This window comes from Larus michahellis, chromosome 9 (genome assembly GCF_964199755.1).
Source record: "Larus michahellis chromosome 9, bLarMic1.1, whole genome shotgun sequence".
NCBI classification, from domain to species: domain Eukaryota; kingdom Metazoa; phylum Chordata; class Aves; order Charadriiformes; family Laridae; genus Larus; species Larus michahellis.
The window spans coordinates 17,788,377-17,801,148 of record NC_133904.1 but is presented as its reverse complement, the minus strand read 5'-3'; the positions used below and the strand labels follow the sequence as shown (position 1 = coordinate 17,801,148).

Here is a 12,772-nt window from a genome sequence, read left to right as displayed (position 1 = left end):
TCATTCAGATGTGAACATCGATGATATTGAAAAGAGAATGTGATCCAGCAGTGCTATTTACGGTCAAATCCCCTTTAACCATGAAGTAACAATTTATGTGCAAATGAGGTTTTATCGCAGGGAAAACATTTAACTGGAGTGAAAAAACATGCTGGATGCTGTCCTCCGCTACAAAACTTCTTGCTACCATGATGGCACCATGCTTTGTAAATTATGCTGATTCAGAATTTTGGGTCCAAGCCCTGCCTCTATTACTTGTGTGCCTGCAGAAATCTTGAATTGACCGGAATCAATTCTGGGATGATGCCTAAAAACCCAAACTGTTTTGCAGGTAGTTGGTTTTGTTTCTGAAAAAAAGTATTAATATAGACCAGGAAAGCATTTACACAAAGAGGCCAGGTACATTTCCCTATGAGGTATGCTTTTATTAAACCATGGTAGTATTTGAACACAGTATATATACATGTTGCTTGTGTTACATTTGATGTGAACTACAGCTGCTCACAAAAGGCTCTGTTTCCCCAAGCAGATAAGCAGCTTTTTTCTCCACAGAGACTCTATGTTACGTTTAATCTCTCTGATCAGCTTCTTATTTTCTAATGGCTCAAGGCCAAAAGATCAGTCCCTCAGAGGTGTGGCCCTTTTTAATCAGCGTTGATCACATGTAGGTTGCTTAGTGCTTCTACAAAAGCACATTTTGATTTTCCTATTTCTTTCAGTGAGAAATGTTTTGTGTGGCACAAACTGTTCTCTCCACTTGACAGTGGGTGTAGCCCACTCCCTTCTTCCAAGAGAAAGAAAAGTTGAAAAGAAAAATTAACATGTATTTTGCTGAAATGGTCAGTAAATTGGTGCAACTCCAGGTGTTTGGTTTTTTTTCATTTCCAGTCTTAGGAGCTCTAAAACAGGAAGTTTAGACTCCTTAGCACTTTGTCTTTCTTACACAGGGTTTTGTTTCGGTGTGATTTCCCTAGTGTGGAGAGGACCTAACTTTTGGTCCTCCCTTTGGGATTTTATGTCCTGTGCTTCAGAGATGCTCAACACTTTCCTCATGTGCTTGCAATTAATGACCCTTGAATTTTCTGTAAGAGACAGAGGTCACCACTTGCAGTTGTTAAAACTTCTGGAAGAGAAATTCATACTTCATTGTTGAGCTGAAGAGTCATCTTTGGAAACCTGGGGTGTGACGCTGAACCCTGAATTTGGATTTAAGTTCATATTTTGTCAAAAAATAGTGCATTGTGCTGAGCTTGCTTGAACAGGAACTAATTTTGTAGAATGGTAATTGCTTTTACTTGCAATACACTTCTGAGATTGGAATCGAGGTCTTCAATGATGATAAGCTCTGTCTACACCTCACCTATATATGCAATGTTCTTCCTACATTATTTAAACCCTAATTTTCCCAATCATGGCTTTTCTCCCTTCAGGATCCTGCTTCATTGTCAGTACTTCCCTTCAGTTACTTCCATGTTGGTTCCTGTAGTAATGGCCTATCCTCCCTATCCCTTTAAGAAATGGGATACTTATACCTTCCGTTTGCAGTGCATACATAAGAGAAGATTGCTTATTCAAAGGTGAAGACTCCCTTCAGTATCTTGCTGTTCTTAAGGATGCTGTCTGCCTGTCTTTTCCATTTGCATGTTGCCACTCTCTCCACCTGCATGTCAGTCTGAAAACCGCTTTGATACCTGGAAGATATGCAGCACTGTTCTTCAGGAATAGATGCAGACATATCAAATCAGAAATTACAGTGGAACCTATTCGTAGTGAATTCATGTTTGTTAAAGCTCCATTGCCACTGCAGTGGAATTCATTAAATATTAATTCATTGCAGATCAACTCATGCAATTACACATGCAGTAGAGCTCTATTTACAATGGAGTGTAAAGTGATGCCTTCGGTACAATAGGGTTCTGCTGTACTTATCCAAGAAGGGTAACTTGTAATTAAGTATGTGAGAAATGGTTTTCTGAAAAATTACTAAGCTGTGTGTGCTAGCCCGGTGCATGCTCTGTCACGCGTTCTTCATAGTTTTATCGCTATTAGCATTCATTGTAGCAAACAGCAAAAACAAATTAGAACTTTAGGTATTAACACGTCCTCTCAGTACTTGTTCTGTGCATGGTGCCATTGTCAGGTAAGTCGTTAAAGATTAATGGGAACATTTTTTCTTCTTTTCTTCCCAGGATGATGAGCCTCCCACCAAAGGGAAGAAGAAGAAGAAGAAAAAGGAGGAAGAGATTGATATTGATGTGGATGACCCAGAAGTCAGCCGTTTTCAGTATCCCTTTCATGAACTGATGGTATGGGCCGTGCTGATGAAACGGCAGAAGATGGCACTCTTCCTGTGGCAGCGAGGGGAGGAAACCATGGCCAAGGCACTTGTGGCCTGTAAACTGTACAAGTCTATGGCCCACGAGTCTTCTGAGAGTGAGCTGGTTGATGACATCTCTCAGGATCTGGATAACAACTCAAAGTTAGTAGACGTGGAGCACAGTATATGTCTGCTTGATATAAGGGGTTGTCTGACTTGCTGAGAAGTTTTACTTTTAGTAAAGTACAATTGATTTCTAGAATGTAGGTTCACAGAATGCCATTTGGAGCCTATTTATCAACAGTAAACAAGCAAAAATGTGGTCTTAGAATCTGAAGGCAACACTAGCAAGGAGAAGACTTGTATTTTTTCTGACAGAACACATTATTTCTTCAGCTTCTCTGTAAAACTAACTGGTTTTATTTCACAAAGTTATTTTCAGGATTTACTCACATAAATTAAGGGGTATCTAACGGTATATCTAAACTGGCCTTAAGATGTTATCAGTCTAAGCTAGTCCTCTCTGTCAGTAAAAATGAGTTTGGAACTTTGGTAGACTGTCCCAAATCAAGCTTGAGACTCAGTTGTTCTTGTCATTGTACGTGTGCGTGGAAAAAGATGACCCGCTGCAAATGGAATTAAAACCCCAAATGCAAGCAAACACTGTTTTCTAAATCAAATTTCACTGGACTTATCTTGCATTTTCCAGAGACTTTGGACAGCTGGCTGTTGAACTCTTGGATCAGTCCTATAAACATGATGAGCAGGTTGCCATGAAACTACTGACCTACGAACTGAAAAACTGGAGTAATTCTACCTGCCTCAAATTGGCTGTGGCAGCTAAACACAGGGATTTCATTGCTCACACATGCAGCCAGATGCTCTTAACAGATATGTGGATGGGGCGACTACGCATGCGGAAAAACCCAGGCCTTAAGGTATTTCCTGCAGTTGTTTTCAGATATAGTTTGTTGCATGTAACACTATTATACATAGTGTATGCATTGAACAAACTGGCTTACTAATTATAGGTGTTTTAAGAACATAACCTGTTTTAAAGCTAATTTTCTTGGTTTCCAAATTCAGGATATCTAAGGAACATTATCCCATGACAAAGGAAAATATAAATCTATAAAAGGCTTAGCATGATTGGAATCTGAGAGTGCAGTTGTGGGTCTAAATGAGTGATGAGATCTGTTCATTGAAAATGTACACCTTTGATTAAAAATGAGTTGGATACAAGCAAAAAGATTTCCATTAGGGGCCCACACAATAGGAGCAGAGAGAAAATGAACCATACACAGACACATGCTTCTTACATTGTTTAATGTTATACCGGAAAACACAGAGTCAAGTGTTGAAAAGAGTGGAATTTGTGTAATTGCATTGTGTGAAACTATGTGATTTTTATTTCCCTTTTCTGTGATATGATGATTTAGTCTCTGTTACTGACTTTTATATTTCCTGATTTTTGGATTTACAAAAAAATGAGTAATGTGAGAACTCTGCCACAAAAGAGAAACATAAGTGAGGCAGCGTTAAGGAAGCAGAGCAGTGTTTGCTTGTGTGTGTTTTCATGTGAATATAATCCTTCCTTTGTAATAGCGCAGTTGCTGTCACCCGTGTGGAGGCCCATCGTGATGGTGCCACCAGTCTCACCTCCTTATTTCCTTAAATCCCGCAATGACTGACAAAGTGCCATGCCTGTCTTCCTAGGTCGTACTCCCAAGCTTGCTGACACGCACATTGCACTGTCATTGTCTATTTCTGCTTTCCCATGTCTCCCTCTTAAACCTGTTTAAAATCTTCAGGCAAGCATCCTGCCTTTCAGATTGCATCAAGGTGCTTTCTAAATCTGTTTATTGATTTCCTTTCTTTTCTCCAAAGCATTAATCAACCTGCTAATGTTCTAGTTTCATGGCCTGCATTCTTCTCTTCTGTGCTCCTTTCTGTACCTTGGCAACTCTTGCTTGTGTTTCTATATCTCATATAGTAAAAGAACTCCCCCAGTCCTATCTGCAAAGTTTCTTTTACCTTTCACAAGTTTTTAAACTATTGAAACTAATTATAGTAGGTGACTAAAGTAACTATAAACTCCAGTAACAAATCTGAAGCCCTCTTGCAACTGCTACTGTGTCCTTTCCATGGAATTTCTCTGTACAACTCTTAATTCTGGAGCACAATTTCTTAGTTGCAGTGTATTCGTGGAGATGGGAAGCCTTACAGGGTGCCATCTTTCCATACAAGACTTTGCCAATGCTTCATAAGTATTATTTATTCATTTTTGTAGGTTTGAGGATAGCAGAGTATCTTGAATACTATACAAAGGAAATACTGTTTATGGAATTTGCCTTGTTATAAAATCTATTAATGTAAATAACTATTGCCATCTAAGTTGAATTCTTTCTTGTTGTGCAGGTGATAATGGGCATTCTCTTCCCTCCCACCATCCTTTTCCTAGAGTTTCGGAGTTATGATGATTATTCTTACCAGACATCAAAAGAAAATGAAGAAAGCAAAGAAAAGGAGGAGGAAAATGCGGTCAGTAATGGAGATTATTAGGAAGTTCTAATATCTCAAGAGTGCTCAGTTTTTCTGAGCAGATTCTGATTATGCTATAGGTCACTTGGGTGAAAATCTCAACTGCCTCTGTGGGATAAAATCAGTGAAGAGTTCTGCGAGTGCATAGGCTGGATTCTCGGGGCCTGTAAATTATTTGCGTAGTTGTGCAGATTTATGGAATTTCTGGTTTTGTATTTTTAAAAAGAGGTCTGTTGCTCAGAGCTTCCTCATGTAGTTAACAGATGGCTGGGGCTGTAGTTGAGGAAAAGCTACTATTTTTACTATTGTATATTGATGAAAACTGACAAATTTGGTCTTCTAGGATGCAAATGTGGATACGGGCTCTCGAAAAGGAGATGAAGAGAATGGAAATAAAAAACAAAAGAGCCTTCCAATTGGAACAAAGATCTATGAATTCTATAATGCACCTATTGTCAAATTTTGGTTCTACACAGTAAGTCATGATGATTAAACTGATAGTGATTGTTTTTCTCACACCTGTGAAACTTAAAGGATTCCAATGTAAAAATAATGACCAAGTAATAAATAAGTAAGTAGTACTGACTTTCATGGAATCTGGTGAGTAAAGCACTTACCTTATTCTGAGAAAAATGCATAGACACTGAAACAGAATGAATAACGGAAGCTTATGCTGTCAGCCTCTAAAGCGCCTATGCACTTTGAAGGAGGCCCTGTCTCGTCAGTCATATGCGAAAGTCAGTGCAAGCTCCACGGTCCGGTCACTCAGTCCAAGCTGGGCTGGATTCTCTTGCTTTCTAAAAGCTCTGGCTCCTGTTCTGCTTTGAAAACATTTTAGGGCCCAAGAAGTAACGCCACGGTATCAATGCTTGCTGTTTGCTTTGTTGACAGTTAGGCTCAGATGTGTGCAACCTAGGTGGAAGCACAGATCCCAGTCTGCTAAAACTGAATAGATACTTTTCTCTTATTTAAGTAATTAAAACTAATCTAAACTAAGATTTATTTTTGACAAGCATCTGATTTTAGTGCATCAAGAATTATCTGGTTTTAATAAAACAGAAAAAGTGTTCATGCTACTGCTCATAAATTTTGTGTGTGACCTGTAAAAAGGACACTACTCTCTCTTTTATGTTAGGATTTCCAATACCTAGCATGTCATAATATTATGTAGGTTTTTAGTTTTAGCAGATCACAAGCACAAAACATTATGCTGTTCCCTTTCTGCTGTCTGTATTGATAATTTAAAAGCAAAATTCCTGTTTAATTTCAAAGAAAGGCATTCAACATGGTTTGACAGTGTAAAGAAATTACATGTAGTAGATTAAAAAAGCCTCAGGCACAAAGGACTTGATGTAGAGTGCCCTGGAATTGTTGTTTTGCTTCTTTCAACAAATGAGATGATTCAGCTGCCTGGACATGGTCCACAGCATCTGTGGATATCTGTGATAATTCAGCTCATGGTCTGTGCTAGTGCATGGCAGCTGAAGGAAGGGCATTGCAGCAGGCCTGCTTCCTTCAGAGAACAAAATCTTTTTTCCTGTGCAAGGAAGGGTCTTCAACACCTGAATCTTTGACGCATAGCCTCAGTGGATGTGTTCATACCTTTATGTATGAATGTTACAATATGGGCAGGCTTCACTTTCATGCATTGTGCAACCCCTCAGCTAAGAGGATTTTACTGCCTTCTCTTTGGTGTTTCTTCCCTGATGTGGTGATGCAGCCTCCTGGGCTCTTACTGAATTAGGCTTCAGCAAGAAACTTGCTCCTGAGGCTAGGGGCCACTTAAAGTAACCAGAAAATATGCAAACCTACTGTTTGTGCAGATGGGTTTAAATAACAAGTATAGGAAGAGGTTTTGTATGGACTGATATAGGAAGTCTGCGTGACTCTGGCTTCACATAAAGAGTAAATTCTGCCCAGATGATCTCAACCTTGTTATTACAGGGTGGAGAAACGCAAGCGGCCTGTGTGACTCTTTATTTCCCCTACCTCTCCAGGCAGGTGCTGCTCACAACCCTGCCTCCCTGTTCTGCTTTAGATCTGTTTTGAGATGGTGGGTAAACATTTCACATTGAATATCTCATTCTTTAGAAAACTCCATTTTCTCCATGGAAAATCTTCTGATTTGTTAGTGCTTTGTTTCCCTTCTTTTGTTTTTTTTTTCTTTTTTTTTTTTTTTTCCCTGCAAAGCCATTGAATCCATTTTGTTTTCTTAACTCTAGTCTTACAAGATCTCTGAAGTTTTTAGTTCAGCCGATCACCAAAGATGCTGTGTGGCACGGAGACACCAGCATCACCAATTTGACATTTATGCTAGTACTTACAGAAAACTGAGTGATAGCCGTATTGGCTTACTCTAATTGTCCATAACTTCCTAATGGAAATTAGTGGAAACTTGGGGTTTTTTTGTGTAAGTCATCTCAAGTAATCAAATACTGCCTAACTGTGGAAGGATCTTGGGATCTATCCCTCAAAGTCCGTAAAGGTTTGTTTGGGTTTTTTTTTGTAGCTATCATACCTCGGTTACCTGATGCTATTTAATTATATCATCTTGGTGCGGATGGAACGGTGGCCATCAGTCCAGGAATGGATTGTCATCTCCTACATTGTGACATTGGCTTTAGAGAAAGTAAGAGAGGTAAGGTCTGATCATACCAACATCTCAGTCCTTAAAATGGTGCTTGCTCTTAGAGGTAATAATGGCATCGACTTGTGCAGAGGGTTGAGAAGCCATACATTAGAGAAAAGATTCTCATACATATCCACGGAGTCCCAAAATGCCCATCACTGGAGTGAATTTCATTTATAACCCACTCCGTACATTAAAACCTCTTATTGGGCAAAAATGCCCTGAGGTCAGTAGTCAAAATGAATGCTGTCATTCTCTTGTGTGTATTTCCAAGGAAAGGCATGGCCATAACCCATGAAGGAAATCTCAGTAGGTACTGTCTTTTTATTACTGATGCAGTCCTTGATGAGAGCTGCAGGCAGAGAGGTGTTTTGGGGAATTAGCCAGGAGTACTATCTAACTGATCTTGTTACTTTTGTGTGAGGAAGATAGCGTAAAAGCTTCTACTGTATTCACATGCTGTAGTGTGGTTTGCACTTGGCCTATCCTTCTCTGATTCACAATTCCCACATCTCGTACTAACTGTAATTGAAGATAAATATGGAAGACAAGTCATCAAGCCAGATCTCTTGGTTTAAATGCTATTGATTATAATCTACAACAAAAAAAGGCTTAAGAAAGCCAAAATAGAAACAAAGATGAAAAGGGGGTCCAGAGGGGGGCCACAAAGATGATCAGAGAGCTGGAGCATCTCTGCTTTGAGGACAGGCTGAGAGAGTTGGGGGTTTTCAGCCTGGAGAAGAGAAGGCTCCAGGGAGACCTTATAGCGGCCTTTCGATATGCGAAGGGGGTTTATAAGAAAGACACAGAGAGACTTTTTACCAAGGCCTGTAGTGACAGAACAAGGGGCAAGCACTTTAAACTGAAAGAAGGTAGGTTTGGATTGGACATAAGGATGAAAATTTTTATGGTGAGGGTGGTGAGACCCTGGCCCAGGTTGCCCAGGGAAGCTGTGGGTGCCCCATCCCTGGAGGTGTTCAAGGCCAGGCTGGACGGGGCTTTGAGCAACCTGGTCTAGTGGGAGGTGTCCCTGCCCATGGCAGGGGGGTTGGACTAGATGATCTTTATTGGTCCCTTCCAACACAAAACATTCTATGACTCTATGAAAAGGATATTTTGCCTGCTAGTAACTAAAAATATTGCTGCTTGGGACAAATTTTGCTGCCAGTGGAGTGGGTCTCAGACACCTATTGAACGGGACAAGATTGGTCTTTTTTCATGACTTACTTCAAAAACATAACTTGGAGTTTTTCCTAATTATTTCTTTGGTTTGGTGTTTTGTTTGTTTGGTTGTTTTTTTTCAGATTCTGATGTCAGAGCCTGGCAAGCTGAGCCAAAAAGTGAAAGTTTGGCTCCAGGAATACTGGAATATTACTGACCTGGTGGCTATTTCAGTATTTATAATAGGAGCAATTCTTCGCCTACAGAACCAGCCTTACATGGGTTATGGAAGAGTGATTTACTGCGTAGATATCATTTTCTGGTACATTAGAGTACTAGATATCTTTGGTGTGAACAAATATCTGGGACCTTACGTCATGATGATTGGAAAGATGGTTAGTGCCTAAATTTCTGTAAATGATGTATTTCAGAACTTCATGGGAAACTAAGTTTAGTTCAGATTTTAAAGAGGTATTCCATCTGACTAGGACTCTGAATAAAGGCTGTGAAAAAGTTGCATTGTGAATTCCACACACACACACGAAATACAATACTCTTGCTAATTACTGCTTGATTCTAGAGGGAATCTTCATTCTTGTCGTCATTGTGGGGTTTTTTTTTGTTTGTTTTTTTTTTAACCAGCCTGTGGAAACTGATTCACTTTGCCAGCCTTCTACCTCCCAAAGGCATAGCAATAACAAATTGTCACTATACTGCGGTCATCCACAAAACCATCAGTTGTGGACGGGAGATGATACAGTAATGATCATATCATCTCTTTGCAATCACAGAAGAGGCCTATGCTGAAAGCACAGCATAGTACACTTGATGCAAAAGAGAATAGGGATAACAAAGATTTTAGCTTTTTTAAGTCTTTTTAAATATAAATCTAGTATTCATTTAAATGGCTGGTTTTACTGCATTTTTATATCTGCTTAATTCCTGAGCACTAGTTCAAGTCAAAGAATAATATCAAGAAAATTATCCAGGGGAATGTGTTTGTTCTCTTGGTACTTTGTTGACTTTAATGCGTCCTGGCCAACAGACATGCTGGTGCTACTGTACTACTGGTGATGATAAGAGCGTCTGTATGGTCTCTCTGTGCAGATGATTGACATGCTCTACTTTGTGGTCATCATGCTTGTGGTTCTGATGAGCTTTGGAGTAGCCCGCCAAGCTATTCTGCACCCAGATGAGGAGCCTTCTTGGAGACTAGCTCGCAACATCTTCTATATGCCCTACTGGATGATCTACGGAGAGGTGTTCGCAGACCAGATAGACCGTAAGAGTAGAATTCATAGTAAGAGTCTGTTTCCTGTTTCTGAGGCAGATGATCAGTTCCAAATTAATGGTTGTTTTTAATTTGGAAGTAGTGTTTTGTCTTTATGATTATATGTTTTCTTGTGACAAACTCCAGAGACTGAACAATTTTCTGTTCCCCACCTGCATGTCCTGTCTCTCGGTTTATATTCAAATTCAGTTAACACTGTGAGTGATGTAGTCTGCAATACTCTCCTATCCAAGAGTATAACAGTATTAAGTGTTCTGTTTACTTGTAGGGATCAACAGAGATCATTATGAAACGTTCTTTTTAACTGATGTTTTACTAATAGTTACAACAGAAGCAGGAAAAAAAAAATACCTTGCATAGGAGGTGACAATACCTATATCCTTTCATTTCTGACTCACAGCACTGGCAGTGAGCTCATACGTTTTTACTCCCATTTATACATCTGTCTACTTTCCAGAAATGTTTCAATTTCATGAATCACTCATGTTCTTTTCTACACCTGTGGAAAAACAAAGCTAAAAAAGAAAACTCTGCTTGATTAGCTTTAGGTGTGGAAATAGCCTTTCTTATATAAAAGCTGCACAGTTTAAAAAAAATAACCGTCATTATTTTAGAGGAGATGTTACTGCTAGTTTTGTGTTAATATTTGAAATTTGTACAGAAGGTCAAACATGCAGATGGCCTCCTCTAGTGTGTATCGCATAGTTTGCACTTTATCTAAAATAATACAAGCTGCTGTTTCAGCATTGTGCATGTGTGATTCCAGCCATCTGCATTGAGAAGTAGTAAAGTGGAAGGCTGAAGAAACAGTGAGGTCTAAGTTCAGTCAAAAACCATAAAGATCAATCATCACGAGAAAACTTCATACCAAATATCATTAAAGTGTACTTTAATTGCTTAGAAAGGAATAAAATGTCATTACTCTGTTTCTGAACAGTGTACACTGTTGCAAAGACAATATAATCTTCATTTTCCTTATGTGCTTGTCTTATTAATGTAACTTCTGGTACAGCGAATTACTCTTGACAAATAGAAGGTCAAGACATCTATCGTCTGATATTGCAGATTCAGTGCACATGTGAGCCAGGATAAGCTCAGGATCTCTCAAGTGGGTTAATTCTCCCATGGGACTATAACAGGGTATGCCTTACCTTTGTGGCTCATAATGTGCATTGAAATCCCACTTCACTTTGAACAAAGACGTTGGCCAGTGTAGACAGTTTGATTTCTTTATAAATCAAAACTCACACCTTACCAAGAATACTGATCTCTCTAGTGTAATGGTGTGCCAGGCTTCTCTCATGCTTCCAGTCGTTTCTCAGTTATATACTCAGCATCCTTTGAATTGGAAAAATTTCTTCAGCAGCACGAAAGATTTTGGGGAAAAAAAGTTTGGGTTTTCCAGTTACACAAGTTCAAGTCCAGTTACTTGCTCCACTAACGTTCCTAGGGCAGAAGCTTTGCTGTGCCACTAGCTTAAACATAAGCTAACTTGGAAATGTGTGGGTTTGTTGTTTTTTTTAATATTGAAATAGAAGTGGCTACACAAGAAGTTCTGGTATAACTAGACTGCATTGCAATTCTTCTGTAAATGTCTTATGTCTAGAAGTCTATGGACTGACTTCTGAAGATTTTCTTGCTTTCAGTAAGAAATTTTCACTCTGATCTTTCCGTGGTTCTCTGTAAACACAGCACAAAAGCAACCTCAGAAGTCATTGTTGGGGAGTGGTTGCTATGGGCAATCTAACCTGACTCTGTGTCAAGTGCTTATGGGTAGTTTTGCCAAGGCCTATAAGTGTAAACAGTTTATGGAAAAAGTATTACATCAAATTTTCCATCTAAAAAAAGGTAGTTAGACTTTTATAAATAGCTTCATTGAGGATAGGGTGTCACCTAAAGATGAAGATCACGAGTCACAGAATTGCTGAGGTTGGAAGGCACCTTTGGAGATCAACTAGTTAAACTCCCCTGCTCGGAACAGGGTAAATTAGAGCAGGTTGCACAGGGACTGTCCAGTCAGGTTTTTAATATCTTGAAGGATGAAGACTGTGCAACCTCTCTGGACAACCTGGTTTAAATGGAATTTGTCATATTTCTGTGTTTCTCCACTGCCTCTTGTCCTTTCATTGGATACCACTGAGGAGAGTCTGGCTCTGTCTTTACTCCTGACACCATCGGGTGTTTATAACCTTGGTAAGATCTCCCTTGACCCTCCCTACAGGCTAAATTATCCCAGCTTTCTCAGCCTTGCCCTCATTGTCAGGTGCTCCAATCACCTTAATAATCTTTGTGACTCTATACTGGAGTCTTTCCAGTATGTCCGTGTCTGATTTCTGTGGGGGAGCCCAGATCTAGACACACAAGTCCAGATGTGGTTTCGCCAGAGCTGAGTAGAGGTGAATAATTACCTCCCTTAACTTTTCCTAACACAATCCAGGATACTCTTGTCTGGTTCACTCCATTTAGAAGATGTCCATGAGCAAGAAGTTTGTGGCATTTAGTACTCAGCAGCAAAAAATTCTTTAACACCAGAGAAGCCTGGCTGAATTTCTTTGATTTTTCTTACAGTCACCATTTAGGGGTTGGCAAGCAAGTGTCCATACTGGTAGTCAAAATGGGCTCTAATGATACTGTACGCTGCAGTAACAGCAGTATTCTGACTATTAATGGAAATATAGCTATTCAATAGAAACAGCTGGCAGACTTAAAGCCAGGATGGTTCTTAACAAAACAAAAAGATAAAATAAAAGGAAATGTTTCCATAATAGCTAAAAGAATGATTTTGTGTGATAACTTTGAGTTGTTTTGTGTTCGTGGTGACCACCAGTTTTGT

General features: G+C 39.4%; 1 protein-coding gene across 1 annotated transcript in view; it reads left to right on the top strand.

The window, feature by feature from the left end:
• The window catches only part of TRPM1 (transient receptor potential cation channel subfamily M member 1), a 43,591-nt gene that overhangs the window by 21,862 nt on the left and 8,957 nt on the right, over positions 1–12,772 (top strand). Inside the window, exons 14-20 of the mRNA XM_074601665.1 lie at positions 2,190–2,479; positions 3,027–3,255; positions 4,736–4,858; positions 5,202–5,333; positions 7,368–7,496; positions 8,792–9,043; positions 9,756–9,930. Coding sequence (XP_074457766.1) covers positions 2,190–2,479; positions 3,027–3,255; positions 4,736–4,858; positions 5,202–5,333; positions 7,368–7,496; positions 8,792–9,043; positions 9,756–9,930 — 1,330 coding nt within the window. The remainder of the gene's footprint in view (positions 1–2,189; positions 2,480–3,026; positions 3,256–4,735; positions 4,859–5,201; positions 5,334–7,367; positions 7,497–8,791; positions 9,044–9,755; positions 9,931–12,772) is intronic.